The following is a 22,526-nucleotide window of genomic DNA, read 5'->3' as shown; positions in this document are numbered from 1 at the left end:
TTCTTAGCAATAAGTGATGCTTACCTACTTACTGTGCAAGACAAACTCTGAAATTGCTAACTTCTTGTTATGCTCAAAAACATAGTACAACATACTGACTGCAAGACATGACAAACATGAATTCATTGGCATGTAAATATATTTACACAACTGCATAAATGAAACAAATTTCTTTTTAACAAATATACATGTAATCAGCTCAAAATAAAAGGATTCATTTTATTTACATCCCGGATACTGTTGAAGAAGTAGAAGCTCTTAGTGTCCTTTAAAGAAATTGTTTCAAATAATTCCTGTTTGTCACTACCATCATAATTCCTTTTACCATCGTAATTTCTGTTCCAAAAGAACACTTTCACAATGTGGTGAAAATTTTAGTGATCATCCCATCTTTGTCGTATGTTTCTAGATTTTCCATTTTCAAACTTTCGCTTTTTGAAAACTGGTATTCCTGCTGTAGTGTCACCAAGTGAAGTGACAGTTTTTTCTTTAAATATTACTTTGGTATCCTCTGGTACTTCCAGGACCGATGCTGACTGAGAGTCACTCTCTGTACCAGGAAGCTCCAAGTCTACTTTTTCACTGAGAGCAAAAGATTAAGAGAAAGAAATTATTTTTTTTGATGTTGCTGCAACCAGCAAGACTCTTTAGATAAAAAAATATACAGTATAATTGGCAAGATCCTTCAGCTGCCCTGGAACTGGATAAAGAGACACTTTTCAAGTGGTGCTCCTCTTATATTTAGCAAGGGGAGAGTAACTCAGCCTATACACCCCAGCGTCTTTTACTAGCACTTGCTGATGTTCTCTTCCATCTTTTTAGATTGTGAGCCCTTTTAAGGCAGGGAGCCATTTAATTATTTGAATTTGTCCATAAACTGCTTTGTGAACTATTTTTGTTTAAAAGCAATACAGGCGGGCTCATGTCACTGGTATCTGCGGGATAGTACCTCCAGGGCCCTACTGTTGGGCCCTACCGTTGGGCAAGCGCAGTGCTAGCACAGTGCTGGGCTACCGCCAGGTGGCCACTAGTGCTCTGCCACTTGATGGTCATGGGGACAGCCAAGCAGCGAAGAGGTAACTGGGGGTGTGGAGGGAGGAGGCGTTCTGGGGAGGAGTCGTGCCGGAGGGAGGAGGGACTGGTGGAGCTTTGTTCCACCAGATCTACAGCCTCTGCTTTGGGTTCACTGCCCGTAACAAACGCTCTTGATTCATTGTCAACCTTTTCGTTGACGGGGCTTTTCATTGCGAGGCTACTCCGTTCAACACGGATGGGGACAAAATTCCCCTTCTGCCGAGGAGCCGCTGGTGGCTGCCTGAAGTGCACAGGATGCAGCAGCAGCCATTTTCAGCGCTGCTGCAGCCCCATGCCCTGGGGCAGCTCAGGATTGGGCTGTGAATCATCTGCGAATTCCGAACCTGCAAGGGGCGGGGTAGGGAATCTGGACCCTCCAAACATGACTGGAGTTCTGCTCCAGTCACATCTGGAGGGTGTTCTGAGTGCCAGGAAGGCCGCATGTATTTTGGGAAAAAAAATGTGACTTACGGTTTCTCAGGGGAAACAGGAAGTCACTTTTTTTTGCCAGATATGGCCATTCTGAGGGTCTGCGGCATGCGGCCTCCTCAGCTCTCAAAACACTCTCTGGACATGACTGGAGCACATCTCTGATGACATTCGGAGGGTTTGGGGGGGGCTTAATCCACTGATTTAACCATCTGCAGATTTCTGTATCCCCAGGGTTCCTGGGACCAGAACCCCCATGGATAATGAGGGCCACCTGCATATAAACATTCTTAATAATAACAATAATAAAAAAGTTATCAAAGTCCTAATCTTGCAGAAACATTCTGGTATACTCAACAAAGCAAGATGTACGAGGGTCGCCCAGAAAGTAATGCACCACATTTTTTTTCTTCAACAATTATTTATTGAACACAATGAAACTTACACACAAGAAAGAATGTTTCTTCTACACTCCCTATTTTTCCACGTAATCTCCATCCAGTTCTGTGGCCTTCCTCCAGCGAGACACAAGGGCATGTATGCCCCGTCGGTACCACTCCTTGTTCTGGTCACAAAGCCATTTCTGCACTGTGCGAATCACCTCTTCGTCATCCTCAAAAAGTCTTCCGCGAATGGTATCCTTTAATGGCCCAAACAAGTGGAAGTCTGAGGGAACTAGGTCAGGGCTGTAGGGTGGATGGGGTAACACAGTCCAACCCTGTTTAGTGATGTGTTCCGAAGTCCTCAAACTTGTGTGAGGCCGAGCGTTATCATGTTGAATCAAACATTCACCTGGGTTATTATGGTGCCGAAGTCGCTGGAAGCGCTTCTTGAGTTTGGTTAATATCTTCACATAAGCTTCAGAATTAATGGTGCTGCCTCTTGGCATCACATCAATGAGTATGATGCCCTCACAGTCCCAAAACACAGTGATCATGACCTTACCGGCGCAAGCAGTTGCTTTGAATTTTTTCTTCTGTGGAGATTGAGGATGACGCCATTCCATCGACTGTCGTTTTGTTTCAGGCTCAAAATGGTGAACCCAGGTTTCATCACCTGTCACAATCCTGGACAAGAACGCTTCCCCCTCATCTTCAAAACGTTTCAGCAACTCAGAAGAAATGTTTTTTTCTGAGAGATTTGTGGTCCACCGTAAGACAGCGCGGAACCCATCGTGCACACACTTTTGAGTAATCAAGAGCACGGATGATTGTATCCACACTTCCTTTGCTGATTGACAGCTTCAGTGCCAACTGCCTAGTCGTTATGCGTCGGTCCTCGCAAATGAGCACATCAGCAAGCTGCATCTTGTCAGGCGTGACAGCCGTGGATGGCCGCCCCGAACGCTGCAAATCTTGGAGCTCTGCCAAACTGCCTTCTAATGGCCTCACCCTCTGTGCCCAGTGACTAACCGTACTTCTGTCGGCTGCAGATTCTCCATAAACCGTACACAAACGTTTGTGAATGTTCCCAAGAGTTTCTTTCTCCGCAGTGAGAAATTCAATAACAACACGCTGCTTGTAACGTACATCTCTTACAGACGCCATTTTGAAACACTGCTGCAGCTACGCTATCTGTCTGAAGAAACCAAAAATTTGTGTGCGCACTCCTGAAAATTCAAATAAAGTATATCTAAAGTTTCACATTCGTACCATTACTGTAGGCTGAGAAAAAAAATGTGGTGCATTACTTTCTGGGCGACCCTTGTAAATAGAAGTATTGCTAGTAATAGAAGTAAAGGTAACGTTTACCTTTACTTAATATTTACGTTTAACAGAAGTAAAGGTAACAAGTGACATTTGGCACAGAGCAGGAGACAAGAAACTTGGAAAAGGTGCTGTGCAACAGTTGCCAATTTGTAAATCCTTGTACTGAACTAAAAGAAAAACAGGCTTGTATCCCAAGTTGCTCTTATTCAAGTAGAAGACAATTTTCCAAATGTTTGCCGATTCCCACTTTCTGCTGCAACCCATTTTGTTCCAACCCTCTATGAGTTGATTTTTTAAAGGATGCAGATAGAAGGACAAAGAAAGTTAGAAGTATTGTGGCAACTGCCAACATATGGTGGTTGCAAATGTGTTTGCTCTACATATCAGGAAATCCTGAAAAGCTTCCCATTCCCTTAAAAGTGTCCCCAGTGGCGTAGCTAATGAACGTGTAGCCCGGTGCAGAGCTCAAAATGATGCTCCGGAAGTGATGTCACAACCAGAAGTGATATCACACCTGGGTTTTTCAATAAGTGCAAATTGGGAAGAAATCTGCCTCCTCCACCCACTTGATCTGCCACCTGCCCCCAGCCAGTGGCATAGCTAAGGTATCTATCTGCTACCTGGGGTCAAAGAAGATTTTGTAGCTCCCCAAGACAAAATCAAAATTAATTAAATAAATATAAAGTGTGACCCTTAGAGACACTGTGCTGGGGTGAAGAGGATAGTTATTCTCTCCCTGCTAAATATAAGAGGAGGACCACCTGAAAAAGTGCCTCTTTTCCAGTTAGCAGGAGTAGCTGTATTACATGGAAATGAGAGCTGACTCATATTAACACCTTACTGGTTCTGTGCAGTATCATAATAACATCTCACCGGCTCTCAGAACAATCAGTCTCATAGGTCAGTTTTGAGTTAAAAGAAATCCACTTTTTGTTTCTTAAGGCAGTTGTTTTTTGTTTTCTGGTTATTTGGCCATAACTTGTGATAGAATACAGATATTCTAACTTGGTTTGTTTCATTGCATTCTGCATTACATTACCTTTCCAATGATATATAACATGATGGTATTATTTGTACATACCAAGATTTTCAAAATTTTGGCCACTGGTGTCAAGCTCAGCTTGATGCCCCTCCTAAAGCTTGTTGCCCAATGCGACTGCTACCCCTGCACCCCATTAGCTATGCCACTGAGTGTCCCATCAAACTTAATACCTGCCTTAGTACAATGCAATCTTATGCATGTTTACTCAGAAGTAAATCCTATTGTGTTTAACGGGGCTTACTCCAAGGAAAATGTGTGCTGGACTGCAGCCCTGTAGTGCTGCAATCCTACCATTGCCCTGAGGGACTTGAGCCGGTTCCCAAGTGGGAGCTTCCCACTTCTGCTGGGCCATAAAGCATGGTTGGAGCTACTTGGGAGCAAGGTGGGCCAGCGCATGGATATGCGCTAGCCCAGCAAAGCTAGGGTGGTGCCAGGACAGGGTGAGTTTGTGCTGACCCAGGAAGGGGTGGGAGAGGGCTGAGGGAAGGAGGTGGGGATGGGGTGTTTCAGGGTGGGTGGACCACAGGGAGGACTTGGACCAGCCACAGAAGAAAATGATACATGCTCTAAATCTCAAGATCAGAACACACTGAAATTCAGCTTTCTACTGTTGCTTAGCATTTATGACTACTTAGCATTTATGAAGCTCTTCATATACCATACAACAATTCCTTCCTGGAGATGAGTATTTATTAAACAGAGAACTTGGGAGTCTGATAGATGTTGTCACATACTGAGTTTATGGCCTGTATTGGAATCACGGAAGATTTGGTGATGTGGTATCAGCAGTGGCCCCTTTAAGGGTAAGGCCTGAGCATCCAGCAGAGTGTGCTGCACAGCTGCAGCCACTAGAGGCAATGAGGTCCCTAGGGATATAAGGAGCACCTGAGGCAGGAAGGGTTTGTGGGTTGTAGAAGGAGTGCAGGTTGGAGGAAAGAAGAGGTGATTGACTGCCTCTAGACTTTGGTTTGGCAACGCTGACTTACCTGGAATCTTGAACTTGTGACTTGGCTTATTGACTCTGGACTTTGGCTTGGATACTCTGATTTGACTGACTTACCTGGAATCTGACCTTGGACTGTGACTTGGCTTATTGACTCTGGACTTTGGCCTGGATACTGACTGACTTTGTGGCTAATGAACCTATTGGACTGCTGACTTATGGCTCTGCCTTGTGGACTGACCTTCTGGCTAACTGATTATCTGGCTCACTGACTAATGGACTACTCAAATAGGCTGTGGAGAGCTGGGGAGCTGAGGTGTGCTGCTATACCTGGAAGGACTGCTGCCTTAGGAACTGGGTCCCTGCAGTTTAAAAAGGCAAGCGACCCTGATGGTGGAGTCTAGCAGTACTGCAGTAGAGAACTGGGGCCATTGTTGGGGAGCTAATTAGCTTAGAGTGGGCATAAGTTCCCTAAGTGCAGCTTGGATTGGGAATCTGGTAGAACATGGCCAAGGTGAGACTGAACTAGTGATGTGTTCACAGCCAGCCCTCAAATATTTTAAGCAAGTAAAATATAAAATTTACTCAATTAAAAATTCCAAGTTATTCTGGCCAAATATAGCCTTCATGATCCAAGGGGCTGCAGGTATTAGTAGGACTTACTAAGGATCTTCTTCTTCGGTGATTTCCTCCCAGTCGCCATAAGGCTTTTTTGTTTTAGATGCTTTTGGGCATGTTTTCTGTGGAACAGGTACTGCATCCTCTTCATCAGTGCTTTCCTGTTTTACTTTCTGCCATTCTCCGTAAGGGTTGATTTTTGGGGGTCTATGAGGCTTTTGTTCTACTTCATTATTCTGTGTTTTCCTCTGAAGAAGAAGAAATACAGCAATACAGTCAGTTCTCATTATCTGCTGCTGATTTAACTTTTAGTACTAATTGAAGCATATGGGTCACTTGCAAGGCAGAGAACAGAAATGTAAGAACATAATAGTCTTCATATTAAGAAAGTTGGAGATTTATTTCAGGTATTACATTAAGGAAAAAAATCAATGGAAGCAAAATTGGTTGTGGGAGCATTTAACACCCCTACCCCAAAATCCCATCTTCAGATCGTGCAAGAGATACCATGCCCAGCTTCACCCTTTCCTTCCACATATTCTTTTGCTTTACATCCAGTCTGATAAAGAGTTCTTGAGAATCTGAAAGCTCATTATACAGGATTTTGTATCATTTTGTTGGTCGTAATAAAAGGTATCTCTAGATTTTGGCTTTTTGTTATGGGCCAACATAGTTACCTACAAGGATTCTGAATTTTTTTATTCTAACTTTCTCTACCTAAATAATCAATATGGTTTGATAAGACATGTGGCTTTATACTAATTAGCAAAGTTGGACTGAAAAGGAGTTGACTTACTTGAAAGTTTCGTTTTGGCTTTTGTAGTTCACTTTCACTGCCCTCCCTTCCAGTACCCAATTCAGCTTCCTTTGAAACTGTTTGTGATCTCTCCTCACCACCATTTTCATCTTGACTGTCCTCATGTGAAGGAGACACAAAATCATCAGGCTTCTCCCAGGTTGATACTGAACAAAAACAGACAACCGCTATTGGATTCTACCGGTAAATTGGCATTATGCGAATGTGAAGCAGTAACAGTCAATGCAACGCAACGCAAACAAATACCAAAAAATTAAGGGCACAAAGCCAGCAAGTTTAAACATATTAAAAATTGTATCACATTTTAAACTTCACTGATGTTGGAACATGCACGCTCAGATTCCAGTCCTATTTTCTCAGGCCTACTGTACAAGACAGGCTTAGATCACTGTGGCTACAATGATCTCTAATGCACTACTTCCCTGGTTCACACTGACAAATCCTTCTGTTGATACCTTGTCACATGGGGAAAGGTCAGCGTGAACTTGTCTATACATGCAGTGAGCTAGCAACCATTTTCACAATTGCAGCTTCTGGAAAAAGTGCAGCTTCCATCATGGAGATGGTTGGCAGGTTTTTACCAGATAGTCGTACATCCATCCAGACAAATTCAGCAAGAAGAACCAGAGTTTAGGTGTATACTACCCTGATACACAGCCCTAAATTCATAAAACATGTGCAAAAAAATTGTAATTATGATTCTGAATTCTAAAACCAAAATATCCAAGACATTGTTGCATCAGCTGGGACATCTACAAGACAGAGGGAATGGAGAATCAGCTGAGCAGCAAGAAATTATAATACTCTAAAAACATGCCTTTTGCTTTATTAAGATTTTAAAAATCTGGTAATACATTCACCATTTTATACAGTTTCACAACAAAGAAACAGTACAATTAATGCTGATTAAATTCTGCCAAAATATGTATTTTATATCTGTATCTACATATCCGTAAGCACACAAACAAAACACGAACGACAAATTCAAATACTGCCCTTAAAAAGCCAGAAGTTTGTATAGTAAATCAGGCAAACTTTCCATTTCCTACAAAATGAACACTTTCAACATAGGAAACATTCTGAAGAAAGGGTTGTTACTTACCTCCCATTTCTGTGTTGTAGTAATAGGTGCGACCATCTTCACTGGCTCCTTCTATCCATTGTGCTGCCTGATGAAAACGCAGGAAAGACAAAAGTTACTGACGGTAATAAAAAAAACTCACTGATGATACAGTTGAGCAGCCCAATCCTATGCTTTCCAGCACCTGGATGAACAATGGCACCAAAATGGCTACTGCTGTATCCTATCGGGGTGGGGAAGCTGCTGAAGATCTCCCCAAAAAGGCTATTGCTGTACCCTATGGGTGTGGTAAAGCAGATGGAGGTCTCCCCTTCCCTTGAGTAAAGACGCAGGCCCTACAATGGGCCTCCTTGAGTCTGTGCTGGCTATTTTGCTGGTGCAGATGAGAAGCTATGTGTCAGGCTTTTCATCCCGACATTGAGAATAGGATCTGGCAAAGAACAGCATCTGTCCCACCGCACCCAGCCAGTTCCAGCCTTGCCCTTCCCCTACCCCAAAATGCCACACTGTCGCCTGGCAGTCTTGCTTGCCTCTGGCAGTTGCATAGCATCCTCCTCTTGGTGTTGGGCCCAGTACCAACTGGCAATGGCTCGGTGCCAGTGCTCCTTACTTCAATGGTGCCGTAAACGCACTTTACGGCACGTTTACGACACCTGGCACTGAAGCCTAGTGCTGGCACTACGGCCTGACAAAATTGGGTCCAAAATCACACTATCAGAATGGGAAACCTTGGACTTGCTTGATTCTATTCAACTCTCATTAAAATAACTGGGAAAAATCTGCCAAGACTAATAGGGCATGGACAGAGAAGGAATCGAGATAAATGTAGGTGGTCAAAAACACACGCAACACCAAAAACAAAGAATTACCACCAATCCCCATTTTGTTCTTCTACTAGAGAAAACACTACACTGTGAAGTCCAATATGGAGCTCAGAATACATACCCTTAGAAACTCCCCTTGTGAATGAACGTACCTGAGCTACAAATTCCTGCAGCACAAATGTGCTATAAGATAATTCTGCTCTTAATCATATCCATTGAAATCAAAGCAAAGTAGAAATTAAGAATGTGGGATGTTAAATAATGGGAAAGTTGACTGCTCATGATTATGTGAAGGAAAATTGGAAACTGACAACATGGAGAACTGCCAACCACAGCTTACATAAATTAAATGAAACAAGTTAGTTTAATTCTTTGGGATAGCTCTACAAAAATTGTTTATGTATGCTAACGTTGGATTGTGGTCCACCAGGGGGCACATGATATCAACTGTTTGACAGTCTCATTACTGCCTCTTAATTCTGGCATTCTGGTAGGTTCAAATCCTAACCAACTTTCCAGGACTGACAAGGCTGTACTAATGAAGCATGTGCTGCATCCTGCAGTTGGGTGGCAGTCATGGTTGTCTCCTCAAGATAAGGGAATGTTTGTTAAGACACTACACTGCTCTTACCTCAGTGCTGGAAAGTTGGTTAGGATTGCACCTGTAAACAGGAACTAAAATCTACTGTAAAAATTCATGTACACATATCTGGTTACATCAGAGGTTCTTAAGGTGTTGCATCACACTCACAGTGGTGCAGCAGGATGTCCCTGGTGGCCCTTCCTACCTGTTCTCATGGGTGCTGCCATCTTGGATCTCACAAAATCTTGTGAAATTTGGGCACTATCATCTTGGATCTCATGGGGGAGGGGAGAGAGAGAGTCAGGAAGAAGAGGCTGTGGGGGCACCGTGACCCAGGTAAAATTGGGAAGAACTGGTTTACAGCATCATGAGATTTAACATACTCTCCTCTTTGCTTCCTGATTGCTATAACTACATACTCCACAAATTGCAATAGCAGATAAGATGTCAACCTCCCTACTACCTTTCTGAGTCTTTGTTGCCCTCCAATATCTGTAACCAGCTTTTCTGTTTGAATTAATAAGCTCAAAGAAGTAAACCAACTTGAAGTATGAAGCACAACTAGAGACATAATGTAATACTGAGACAACAAAGTCCAAGTTTCTATATGCTATTACCGTTTGGGGCTTTTGATCCTGAAATCCTTCTGGTTTCTCCCATTGTGATTCTTGATTTTAAAAAAACAAAACAGAACAGATATCAAGCTTCAATCATGTTTTCACTTTTAAAAAATTATTCTCATATATTATGAACGCCATATATAGTAAAAGTTTTTTAAACTGGCACTTTAAGTAATTGGAAAACTTGGTTAACTGGCATCTGAGCCTGGCAGAGGAGCAGGAAATGGGTCCTAAATGTGCTGCTGTAGCTTAACATATTCACTGTCTGCTTGTTGCTGCTGCTTTTGGTCAGTGGGCCAAGTCCAGTGGCAGAGCAGGCCCTGAACATGGCCACCACTTGCTTGGTGCTTTTGCCACTGCCCATGAGGCATAGTCCAGTGGTGGCAGTAAAGTGGGCTGTGTGGGTTCTAGGTGCAATGGTAAGACTGGGGTATGGATCTGCTGGGGTATGGATCTGGGGTATGGATCACAACTGACATTAACTGGCAAACCTTGGTCCCCATGAATGACAGTTAACAAAGCTTTTGCTATATATTTGTTTGGTGAAAAATTATGGACAACACTAGGGTGGAGTCAGAAAGGAAGAAGCCAATGACAAATGCTTCATATAGTGAGGGTTCATTTGAGCGACACATGTCTTTCTTCTTTTGTCAAAGGTTAAAGAGGACAGTGGAGAGTTGGAAAGAAGCTGCAATTATAGGCATCTGAATTCATATGATACCAGCAACAGGTTTACCTCCTGATACAGTGTTGTAGTAATACATGTAGCCTTCTGGAGAAAATCCTCGAACCCATTCCTTTGTTTCACTTGATGACGTTTCTATGGTGACTTTTTGTACAGTGACTTTTCCTTTGGTAACTTTTTCTTTGACTTTTTCTTTTTTTCTCTTTTGTTTCTTTTCTTCCTGCTTTTTTGGTTCTATAGTCTGATCTGCACATTCTGAAACACAAAGCACCAGATTTTTAAAAGTCATGGACCTCACAACTTCCACAGCTCCTGTTCTTGTTCTAAGCTAAACCAATCCTGAAACTGTTTAAGACTTATTTCACTTGTAACTCTGGGAAGAAACTGCTCTGGAATTGGAGTTCCAATCTATTGCCTACTTTTCAAGATTTATGTTCTGCCTTTTGTGAGATTGCAAACCATGACAATAAAATAAGAACACTATATACAGTAAAAAAACAGAAGGTTTATGACAAATACAGTAGCAGTACTGCAAGAAAAACAGAACTAAGAAGTCAAAATGAAAACTGTCCAAGAACAAACCAGAACATAAAACAAAACTGTTTAAACAAGACAGTTTTTGTTAGCTTGTTGAAAGTGTGACATTTTCACTTGGCACCTGAAGGAGTAAAGAATAAATGAGTTTCTAACAGGAAGGCATTCTACAAGGTTAGTGCCCTTACTAAAAATGCCCTGTTGAGGACTTGCCAAACCTCAGACAGCAAGGGTAACATGAACCACACCTTCAGACGATTACTATTCACTGGTTATGGCAGAAGGTTTACAGACCCAGTGTTGCTGTATAAGCATCATTACTGTTAGTTGATTGGCATGTCATGCCTGCAGATGACATCTCTGGTCAGTTGCTAGAGATGCATCTGCAGGCATGTCATGATTGGTGGGGGAGCTGTGCTATTACCATGAGCACCTCATTGCCAGTTCCGTATTTATCGTTCTTTTTCCTTGCTAATGTACTATGTTGTGAGGCTGGTGCCGAGGAATAGGAGAAAATTTGCTAAAACATAAAACTACAAAAAGCATTAAAAAGTGGCAATTTTTTGGTATTTTCAGATAGTATTACCTATTTTAGCTCCGAGTCTTTTCAAATCCTCCTGATAAGCCTTCATGGCAGCTTCCTCCATGGCTGCAAATTCCTTTGACATTTTTTCTTCTTCTTTTGCCTTTTCCAAACTTTTCTTTTTAATCTACAATTGAAAAAATAGTGAGCAGATGTCATTGCAACTAAAAAAATGTTTATGTGGGTAAACAAAGTCAGATTTGAATTACCTCACTAATTTTCTTAGCCACATTTTCCTTATGGTTCTTTCCTCTTTCATGAAATTCAATACTCTTTAAAAGAAAAGAGAGAATTAACACATAAAAAATACAAGCTGACATAAAACTGATTTATAATTGAATGCACATGAGACAGAGAACAAAAGAGATTTGGTTAAGGATAAGCACCCTAACAATTCAACAGAAGACCACTACATGAACATCGCAATTGATGAACAGAAATTAAGCAGGTTGATGACCTGCATCAATGAAATGTTCTACGTTACAGGCTGCAATATAACACATACAGGTGCCATCTCAGTATCAGCAGATTTGGCATCCACAGATTTAACTCACCGAGGATGCCAATGGATACCGGAGACACCATTTAAATGCCTTTAAAAATAAAAAAGCACCAAAACGGCATTTCTTACCTTCATGTGGTCAAACTACATGGTTTCTATGCCTATCATAGCTAAAAACAGATCAAAAGTCACACTTCTGGGTCGTGCAGAGGTTCCTTGCCCCTCCCAGAGTCACCCCAAAATGCATCGCAATGCAGTTTTGGCACTTTTCATTTTAAATGCATTTAATTGGTGACCCTGGTACCTTGATACTGAGGTTGGGCTGTATAAAAAACTCAAACAGGAAGGATCGAAACAGAGTTGCATTTTCCTAATAATTTTGAAATGTTAACACCTAACAACATCTTATTAATGGCAGTAACAGTGAACACTATTATGGTCCTGACCAACCAAGCACGGCTTCTGTGGTGATCTATCACCCAATAAGATTTTATTTCCCAAGGAAATATATGGAGACTGAGAAAAAACAGTGCTTGTGTACTGAGCTGTACTAGTGAATACAAATTAACAATGTGGAAATTTATTTTACTAGTCATCCCTATCTTCAATTTTCAACTGTAGGCAGAAAAGTGATTTCTTATCACTAGAGGCGTTCGTTTCCAGTGAGTAAGATAGGATTACAGCCTAAGCCTTACTGAATGCAATGGCCTTACTTCTGAGAAAACAAATAACACCATTTTCAAACTACTTATAGCTTCCCAGGATGTTGCAGACAGCGTGCATATCAAGTGATTATATGCAAATAAATAACACCATTTTCAAACTACTTATAGCTTCTCAGGATTTTGCAGAAAGCATGCATATCAAGTGATTATATGCAAAGTTAACATGACAAATAACTGCTTCTATGCAAGCAGTGTCCTGCAATATTTATATGGTTGCTTTGAGCAGTCACAGGAAGAGCTGAAGGGGGGAAAGGGGGCTGAAAAGGGGGGCCTTTGAAACTAGCACTAGCACCCATTACACAGAGCTTCCAGGCAGCAATATATCTAGGTACCATATCTGGGGTTGGAGAGAGCTCTGCTACTGCTCTGGTGCCAAGGGCAGGGAGCAACGATGCCACGATGCCATGCCGTACAACTGTGCACCCTGACAGTCTCCAAGGAGATTGACATGGATGACCATTCCTTACAATGCTTATTTCCAAGGTTGTATTGAACTACTGATAAAAGTTAATTTAAAACTATATAATTCAAATTCTTGTACTTCACATTCACTTAAGAGTACAGTAGACATATGGTCATACAGGCTTGTTGTCTGCTATCCAGCACTTGCAGTAATCACAGAATTTCTTGGGTTGCGATTTCCAGTAGTCGGCCCTAGAAAAGAGAAATTGGAAACAGCATGTCTACGTATTCGAAAGCTACATGCAGTTTTGCAAGAGCCGGCAACTCAAACTAGAACATAGTTTCTCACAACTATTTGTTTCCAATGCCAAGGATTTCATTTCCACAACTAATTTTATTGATGAATAAAATTCCATTTGTTTTATATAAAAGGGATTAGGCTGAGAACACGACATAATATATCATGAAGAATAATGAACTTTTAATGCTTGGTATACTTGGCCATTTACATAACTATACACCTTGTTTATACCCACAATTACTCTGAGGCTAAAAAGCTTCAGATTCACAGCTGAGAACAGATACCAACATGGTTTTTTGAGCCCCAAATTCTGTTTACTGAACATTGTCTTGAAGCATGAAGTGCTTTCAGACTAACATACAGGCAGATTTTCCCTCATCTGGACAACCCGAAATCTGGATTATTCCAAAATCCAGACATTTTTGTCCAAGACTTTAAAAAAAAAAACTTTCTGTAGTGTGAACACTAGATGGTCTTGTGCTCATTCCCATATACAGTGCAGGTGTAAGTTCTGTTCTCTGCTCTATGGTGTGGTACAGACATTGTTGAAAAATATCAAACAGGCCAGCAGAAACCCGTATGGGTAACAGTGAAAAGAGCTGAATTTCGTGACTACCTCTTCCTCCCACCTAACTGCTGCGATCTCCAAATTCCACTATTCATCAGGCAATCAGTACATTCCAACTGCTCTTTTAATTTTTAATGCCAAATCGGTCAGTTGTTTTCTTTATGGGGTCCCAACTTGGATTCAGGCCTTGTCCAATAAAACTGACCAGCTGGCAGCCTCTTTCTTTAGGCGGATCCTTGGGGTCCTCAATTATATTAAGCTGGCCACTCTGGCTTTTGAGCTCGGTATTCATCCTCCTTCCATTCTGGCCTGGAAATCTACTTTTAAATTTTGGCTACGTCTTTTTTTAAAGATTGATCCTGATTCTTTTCTTGTTTATTTACTTAAAGACCCTTTTCAATCTTCCTGGTCTGCGTTTTTTTTTTTTTCTAAATTAGCCTCTCTTGGCATTTCTTTAGACTCTCTTTTTAATTACAACTTTGATCAGGTTTTATCCCACATTCTTGAGAGACTTCAGGAGTCTGAACACCGGCGGATATTTTCTAATATGAACCGGATCTGTTCCCCCATTTATTATGGAATCTCTCCCGCCTTAGCTAATGGCCATTCCTATTTTCAACTTCTTGTGAACCCCCTTGAGAGGAGGGCTTTTATGTTAGCTTGGCTTAACATATTTCCCTCCCCGATGTTGAATGGCCGTTACTCTCGGGTTCCCTTTGATCAAAGGCGCTGTAATTGGTGTGGTATTGAGCCTGATTCTGTTATCCATTTTCTTTGTATTTGCCCAATATTCAACAAACTCCGCTGCTCCATTTTGGGCCCAGTTATCTCTAATTATTCTGGCCCCCCACATCTTCTCGCAGCGTTTCTTCTTCATGACTTCTCGCACGATATTACATCTCTCGTTGCTGAATTCCTCACAAAGGTCCTTATTGCTAATAGTTCCAAGCAGCCCTGATTGGCGCATGTGGGTATAATCTCTCTGTGGTTATATAATTAACTGATGGTTTGTGTTGGTGCAGTTTATCTATTTAACTAATTATGTATGTTGTGTGTATGTTGTAGCTCTTTTTTTCTTTTTGCTATGCCATTAAAGGTTTCTGAAATTGAAATTGAAAAAAAAGAAAAGAGCAAGAGGAAGCATTTCTTATTATATTTATGCAATTATTCCAAAATCCAGACAAATTTGAAATCCAGACACTTGATTTTCCTCTTCTGTAGCCTCTGTGCTACATAGAGAGGCAACACTCAAAGTGTCTCTGGTACTTACAGCCTGATAATCCAAATTTATTTATTCAGAATTAAATCCCACTTAGTTCAACAGGGATTAATCTCAAGCATACCCCAATGTTACATACTGTACATTCATCTAGGAATAAGTCCCACTGAACATAGGCCTTACTTTTGAGTAAACTGCCTAGTATTGCAGTTAGTGGAATTTACTTCTCAGTAAATATATATGTATATAGGATTGAGCTGCACATATAAAGGTTGTAATTGTGTTAGTTAAAAATCTGCAGTTGCTCAGAAATGACACATATTTGAGTGTAGTACATACATATAGATTCAGCTTCACAATCACTGATTTTTTTTGTCTCAGCATTTCTGTTTTTAATCTGAGATTTAATTAAGGCTACAGTCATACTGTACACACCTGGGAGTAAGTAAATTCCTTTGATATTTTGATATTTGATTTTTCCTCTTTTATTTAGCAGAGGGAGAATAACTGGCCCTCCTCACCCCAGCAGTGTCTTTTCTAGTGGCTGCCTGAAGGCGTTCTTTTGCATCTTTTTAGCTTGTGAGCCCTTTTGGGACAGGGAGCCAGCAGTTGTTTGATTTTCTCTGTAAACCGCTTTGTGAACTTTTCATTGAAAAGCGGTATATAAATACTGTTAACAACAACAACATAGGCTCATGCAGGGGACATCCACAAAAGTTGAATGTTGGGAGAGTTAAGACAGACAGAAGAAAATATTTCTTTACCCAGCATGTAATTAGTTTGTGGAACTCTTTGCCACAGGAAGTGGTGATGGCATCTTGCCTGGATGCCTTTAAGTGGGGATTGGACAAATTTCTGGAGAAAAAGTTCGTTATGGGTTACAAGTCATAGTAGGTATGTGCAAGCTCTTGGTTTTAGAGGCAAGCTGCAACTGATTGCCAGATGCAGGAGAAGGCACCAGGATGCAGATTGTGTCTATTGTCTTGTGTGCTTCCTGGGGCATTTGGTGGGCCACTGTGAGATACAGGAAGCTGAACTAGATGGGCCTTTGGCCTGATCCAGTGGGGCTCTTCTTATATTCTTATGCTGTATGGTATTTCCTCAATCTATCTTTGTAACACTCTAAATCAGCGGTGTCAAACTCATTTCATATAGAGGGCTGAATAGCATTCATGATGCCTGCTGCGGGCCGAAAGTGGTGTCATTAGGCAGGTCATGACAAAAAATAAGCACTTTTTTTCACTTGGGAACTCATTAGCTACAAATGATAGAAGAGAAAATATACATATCTTGATCATATTCAAGATAAGGGAGAGCTCAATTTTCAAGTGGACTGCCCTTTCAGCAGTAACACCTCAGCATGGCTCAGCAGCTGAGAGCCTGAGGGCCGGATAAAAAGCTTTCATGGGCCGCATCCGGCCCCATGGCCTTATGTTTGACATCCCTGCTCTAAATTGAAGTATGGGGCCCAAGAATATCTTCTCTCTCTTTCTGACTCTCTCCTTTTTTGCTTAACAAGTAAGCCTGAAAAATTGTATCAGTAAATTCAAAAGCTTGTATTTCACGTCACAATTTTTGGTCCATTGCAATAAAGGTATTAAGTTTTAACTGCTGTATGGATGTTTTTCTAATGAATCTGTCTCCCTCCTCCCACCGCAGAGCTTATACGATTACAAAAGCAGCATTTATTATTATTATTATTATTATTATTATTATTATTATTAACTTTATTTCTACCCCGCCTTTCTCCCCAGAGGGACTCAAGGTGGTTTACAACAAGGTTAAAACAAATTAAAAACATGATTTAAAAACAGATAAAAGCATATTAACAGCATATCATAAAAACAGTATTCAGATAAAAGTAGTCAGGTAAAAAGAGCATAGAGCAGCAAATCATAAAAGAATCAGGCCTGTAACCAGGTATTTAAAAAGATATTAAAAGATTTTGAAAAGATGTTAAAAAAAGGCCGACAACTCAGGAGGCCTTCAGCCTCGCCGAAAAGTCTCAAGAGAGGGAGCCATTCTTATGTCAAGGGGAAGGGAATTCCAGAGTGTTGGTGCCACTACTGAGTAGGCCCTATTTCTTGCCGCCGCCCCACGTACCTCCCTAGGCGGCGGCACTTGTAAAAAGGCCTTCTCTAATGACCTAAGAGGACGGCCTGGATTGTATGGGAGTAGGCGATCTCTAAGATACCCAGGTCTAGAGCAGTATAGGGCTTTAAAGGTCAAAACCAGCACTATGAATTGGGCCCGGAAACGAATAGGCAGCCAATGCAGCCGCTGGAGAAGTGGACTGACAGAGTCAAACAGCCTACCTCCAGTAACTACACGGGCCGCCGCATTCTGCACTAGTTGCAGTTTCTGAACCGTCTTCAAGGGCAGCCCCATTATAATAATCTAACTTCGATGTCACCGTGGCATGGATCACCATGGCCAGGTCTGCACGATCCAAGTACGGCCGCAGCTAGCGCACCAGCCGAAGCTGAGCAAAGGCCCCCCTAGCCACAGCCACCACCTGGGAATCCAGGAGCAGCTGCAAGTCCAGGTGGACCCCCAAGCTGCGGACCTGCTCCTTCAGGGGGAGTGCAACCCCATTCAGCGCAAGCCGATAGTCCAGCCCCTGCATTGAGGATTTCCGAACCAGGAGAGCCTCTGTCTTATCTGGATTTAATTTCAGCTTGTTAGCCCCCATCCAGATCCTCACTGCCTCCAGACAGCGCTCCAGGCCCTCAACTGCCACCCTGGAGTCTGGAGGAAAGGAGAGATAGAGCTGGGTGTCATTGGCATATTGATGGCACCCTACTCCAAATCCCCAAATGACCTCTCCCAGTGGTTTCATGTAGATGTTAAATAGCATGGGGGACAAAATTGAACCCTGTGGCACCCCGCATCTCAAGGGCCAGGGTGTCGAACAGGCATCCCCCAGCACCACCATCTGGGACCGACCCTCCAAGTAGGAGCGGAACCACCACAGAACAGTGTCTCCAACTCCCAACTCAGCCAGTCGGCCCAGAAGGATACCATGGTTGATGGTATTGAAAGCCGCTGACAGGTCCAGCAGGACCAACAGGGACACGCTCTCCCTGTCCAGTCCCCGGCGTAGGTCTTCCACCAAGGCAGTCTCCGTCCCAAAGCCGGCCTGAAACCAGATTGAAAAGGATCCAGATAATCCACTTCATCCAAGACCCTCTGATATTGAGACGCCACCATCCGCTCAATTACCTTGCCCAGAAGCGGGATGTTGGAGAGTGGCCAGTAGTTGTCTAATCTAGGGAGGGCCTCTTTAGGAGGGGGCGAACCATCACCCGTTTTGTAACATCCCCTCCATCAAGGAAGAGTTGACCACCCTCACTGTCCACTCAGTCAGTCCACCCTGGGCAGCTCTTATCAGCCAAGCTGGGCAAGGGTCAAGCAGGCAGGCAGATGGCCTCATACTCCAAAGGAGTCTGTCCACATCCTCAGGCTGTACAAGAATCCCACAACATCGGACAAGCAGTTGCCAAGGAGGCATCATCAAACATTGTCAATGTGGCATCCAAGTCGTGACGAATACGATCAATTTTATCTGTGAAATGTTGTGCAAACACGTCACAGTGGCTGACCGTGTGTTCATTCTGGTCTGCTGGAGGGGCCTGATGGAGGAGGCCCCGCACCACACAGAACAGCTCTGCCACACGGTTCTCAGCAGATGCAATGGTAGCAGAGAAGAACAATTTCTTCACTGCTACCACCGCCATGGAATAGGCTCTGTAATGAGCTCTGCTCCGTGTACGATTGGATTCATCACAAGTTTTCTGCTACCGTTGCTCTAGACGTCTGCCCTGCCACTTCATCACTCGCAGCTCCTCAGTGAACCAAGGGGCCGCTCCGAGTCTGTGACGTGGCAGAGGTCGCTCCGGAGCAATTTCATCCACTGCCCTGGTCATTTCCCCATTCCAGAGGTCAACCAGGGCCTCAGATGAGACACCAGTCTTGGCAGTGGGAAAATCCCCCAGAGCCCTCAGGAAACCTTCAGGATACATTAGCCTCCAGGGGCGGACCACAGAGTGTGGTCCCCCGCCTTTCTTTCTTTTGAATATTTTGTGTATATAACAGTGGGCTACATGTAGGTACATCCCCCCCCCCCCATGGAAAGGCATTATCTTGACTCCTTGGTTGTTGTTGCTGCTCCCTTCACACTGTTGTTGGTTTTTTTCTTTTGCATATCATCCATTTATTGCAGTGCAAACAGTAAACTCTTGTAGTGCCTTAAAACCCCTACTTTAACATGAAGTTTCATAGGCAAGAATCTACTTGAATTGGACGGTGAGTGAAGATGATGCATTATTGCAGTGTAAGGAATAACAAAGTATAACAGTATTGCAGTATAAGGAAACATGGTGCCTGGGACTTGTGTATTTAGTGTCAGCACTCATGTGGTGACGATGTGTGGTGGGGGGAAGATAGATTTACATTGCCTCAAGGATTTGCCTGGCCTCCAGGTTTCAGTCGAAGGGCCATGCTTGTTCTGTGACATGTTAGGCTACAGCCCTATCCATACTTTCCAGGGAGTAAGCTCCACTGAGTATAATGGACTTCTGAGTAGACATGCACAGGATGGGGCTCTAGGGCTGCAAGCCTATCCCCTCTTCCCTGGGAGGAAGCCCCACTGTCCTGGGCTTAGGCCTGGGAGGAAACCCCACTGACTGTGACGGAACTGACTTCTGAGTAGACACGCACGGGGGGCTCGGGTGAGGAGAAGGCGGGGCTGCCCACAGGAAGGTCTTGGGGGTGCAGGCAGCCTTGCGACATGGCGGCTCCAAGGGCGGCAGCCGCCCCCAGGCAGCTACGACTGCCTCCCGGGGGGCCGGCGACCGGCCACTGACCCCTCCCCACGGCCCTGCGCGCGCACCCTCACCCCCCCCGCCCCCGCCCCCGCCCCCGCTTCGCTTACATGCTGCTCCTCCTGCCGCCACCTTCCGGCCGCGCGGCCCGAGTCTCCTTTCCGGACCAGCAGGAGGACTCCGGCGGGGCGGGAGACGGGAAAGCCCAGCGAACGCCTTTCCCCACTCGGGTCGCGACGGGAGCCGAGCAGGCCCAATACTTTCCGCGCTTGCGTTCTGGGCGTCCGCCCTCCCCTCGAGCAGGGAGGGGAGGAGGGAGGGAGCGCGCGCTCCTCGGCTGGGACGGCGGAACGCGGTGAGTGAAGTTCTTCGCACGTGCCTGTCAGAGCTCCCCCTCCCCCCTCCGAGTGCCAGGTGGTCGCAGGTTCGACACCCGCCTTCTCGGGCAGGGTGCGCTCGCCTTCGGGGGGCTCTGCGCCGCCAGCTGCGCTCTCCGGCTCTCTCCTGCGCCCCGAAGGGCAGCGCCCTCCAGCCGAACACCCTTTGGGGTCTTGCCTCGAGCCCCCCTCCGCTCCCCCACGGCCCCCTCCGGCTCCCAGGCGGCGCTCCAACTTTCTTCGCCTCCCCCTCCCTCCACGCGACCTCACTCGCTCTCCGGCCGTCTGGGCAGCGCAGCCCTCGCGCCCCCGCCGCTCAGTTACAGGCAAGCCTGCGCCCGTCCACTCGGAAGTCAGTCCCATTGGAGTCGGTGGGGCTTCCTCCCAGGGGCGCGTGGCCTCAGTGACCATGTCTGTGGCCCGGCTGGTGGCACGCGCTAGAATGAGGAGGTGGCCTGGGCGGGCAGTGGCCCCTTCAGGCTGTAGATCAGCCCTTTTCAGCCAGTGTGTTGGCGCTTAGTTTGCTGCGAGTTTTCCCCAAGTGTGCTGCAGGAATTGAGGGAGGATCCTTATTAGTAGGGCCGTTGGCAGATGGGAATGTCCTGCTGGAGCGCAGTGTGCCTTGTCAGTGGTGTGCCCTGAAAATTTGAGTGCCTTGTCAGTGTGCCTTGAGATGGAAAAAATTGAAAATCATTGCTGTAGATCAGGGGTGTCCAAAGTTTTTGGCAGGAGGGCCGCATCGTCTCTCTGACACTGTGTCGGGGGCGGGGGGAATAATTAATTTACATTTCAAATTTGAATACATTTACATAAATGAATATATCAAAGATATTAAAGATGAACTTATATGAATGAATGAAGGTCTTGCGGTAGCTCAACACCTATAAAAAGCCTTGCAAAAAGTAAGGCCTGCCTTTCCTTTGCTTCTGCTACTGCATCATAGATGTGAAACAGCAAGCAGTGGAGGGAGCCCTCACAGCTCACGTAAGAGGTCAAACAGTAACCCTCACACTGAGGGCAGCTGTTTTGGGCCAGTGCGGGCTCCAACAAATCTCCAGAGGGCCAGAGGCTCATTGGAGACTGGGTGCTCCCCATGGGCTGCATTAGGAGTCCTCAAGGGCTGCAAGTGACCCCAAGGCTGGGGTTTGGGCACCCCTGCTGTAGATAATGGGGTGGTGTTTCTCAATGCTTCCACATATATATAAAAATAATTTCACTACAGTTTGAAAACTAGTTCAGCAAGGAAAAGTCTAATTTTATTATCTTCATAATTGGGCCTTTGGCCTTCACTGCCACTGCTGCATCACAGACGTGAAACAGCAAAGGGAGCCCTCGTCCCACAGCCCAGGTGAGCGGTCGAACAGTCGTCCTCATGCTGAGAGCAGTTGCATCAGGCCAGCACAGGCTCCAGCAAGTCTCTGGAGGGCCAGAGGCTCATTGGAGACTGGGGGCTCCCTGAGGGCTGGATTGGGAACCCCCCCCAGGGCTGCAAGTGGCCCCCGGGCCGGGGTTGGGCACCCCTGTTGTGGACAATAGTATTGCAGTATAAGAAAACATGGTGCCTGGAATTTGTGTATTTTCTGCCACTACCCATGGTGGTAGGTGGGGAGGGGAAGATTTGCATTGCCTCAAGGGATTTGCTTTGCCTCACAGATCCAATTAAAAGGGCTGTGGTTGGTTCTGATGATGACTTTATTTTTCCCTGCCCTCCTTCTCCAGGCATTCTGTTACAGATGTCTTAATTTCTTGCTTTTCCAAGCCAATGTGGTATTTTTTTGATTGATACTGCTGTGTGTCATTTACACAATACATTTTGAGTTTTCAAAGTACTTCACCGACACAATTTAAATAACTCTTAAAACAGCCCTGTAACTTGCCACTTAACTCTTGAATTCTACCTCTTGAACTCTTCACCACTATACTGCATCAGCCTGCATTTCAGAAAGTGTGAAAAAGTCACTACATAAGTTAAAGTGTGTCTTATGCAATTTTAAAAGTAGTATGAAATGAGTATTTTTGTATGATCACGTTTGGTAAAGGTGTGCTCAGGTAATCGGTAAAGGTGTG

General features: G+C 44.3%; 2 protein-coding genes across 2 annotated transcripts in view; one reads left to right on the top strand and one right to left on the bottom strand.

The window, feature by feature from the left end:
• Positions 1-205: 205 nt before the first annotated feature.
• Positions 206-20,437, bottom strand: WBP4 (WW domain binding protein 4). Its single transcript, XM_066621876.1, has 10 exons — positions 20,193-20,437; positions 13,351-13,423; positions 11,752-11,814; positions 11,546-11,669; positions 10,477-10,680; positions 9,738-9,787; positions 7,735-7,801; positions 6,612-6,778; positions 5,861-6,063; positions 206-582 (listed from the first exon to the last, which is right to left on the bottom strand). Coding segments are annotated over exons 1-10 (1,161 nt in total). The 5' UTR covers positions 20,195-20,437; the 3' UTR covers positions 206-374.
• ELF1 (E74 like ETS transcription factor 1) overlaps positions 20,302-22,526 on the top strand; it is a 76,998-nt gene continuing 74,773 nt past the window's right edge. Inside the window, exon 1 of the mRNA XM_066621873.1 lies at positions 20,302-20,437. The gene's annotated coding sequence lies outside the window, so the exon portion shown is untranslated. The remainder of the gene's footprint in view (positions 20,438-22,526) is intronic.

Source organism: Tiliqua scincoides, chromosome 3, assembly GCF_035046505.1.
Source record: "Tiliqua scincoides isolate rTilSci1 chromosome 3, rTilSci1.hap2, whole genome shotgun sequence".
Classification (NCBI taxonomy): Eukaryota; Metazoa; Chordata; class Lepidosauria; order Squamata; family Scincidae; genus Tiliqua; species Tiliqua scincoides.
Note: the sequence above shows the minus strand (reverse complement) of the source record. Positions and strands in the feature narration are given on the sequence as shown.

Bases quoted from the DNA above. Each gene is read 5' to 3' on its own strand.
- WBP4 (XM_066621876.1), bottom strand. The intron at 11,670-11,751 runs GTAATTCAAATC...TTTCAATTGTAG, and splicing joins TGGCTAAGAAAATTAGTGAG to ATTAAAAAGAAAAGTTTGGA. The intron at 7,802-9,737 runs GTAATAGCATAT...CGTTTTCATCAG, and splicing joins AGGATCAAAAGCCCCAAACG to GCAGCACAATGGATAGAAGG.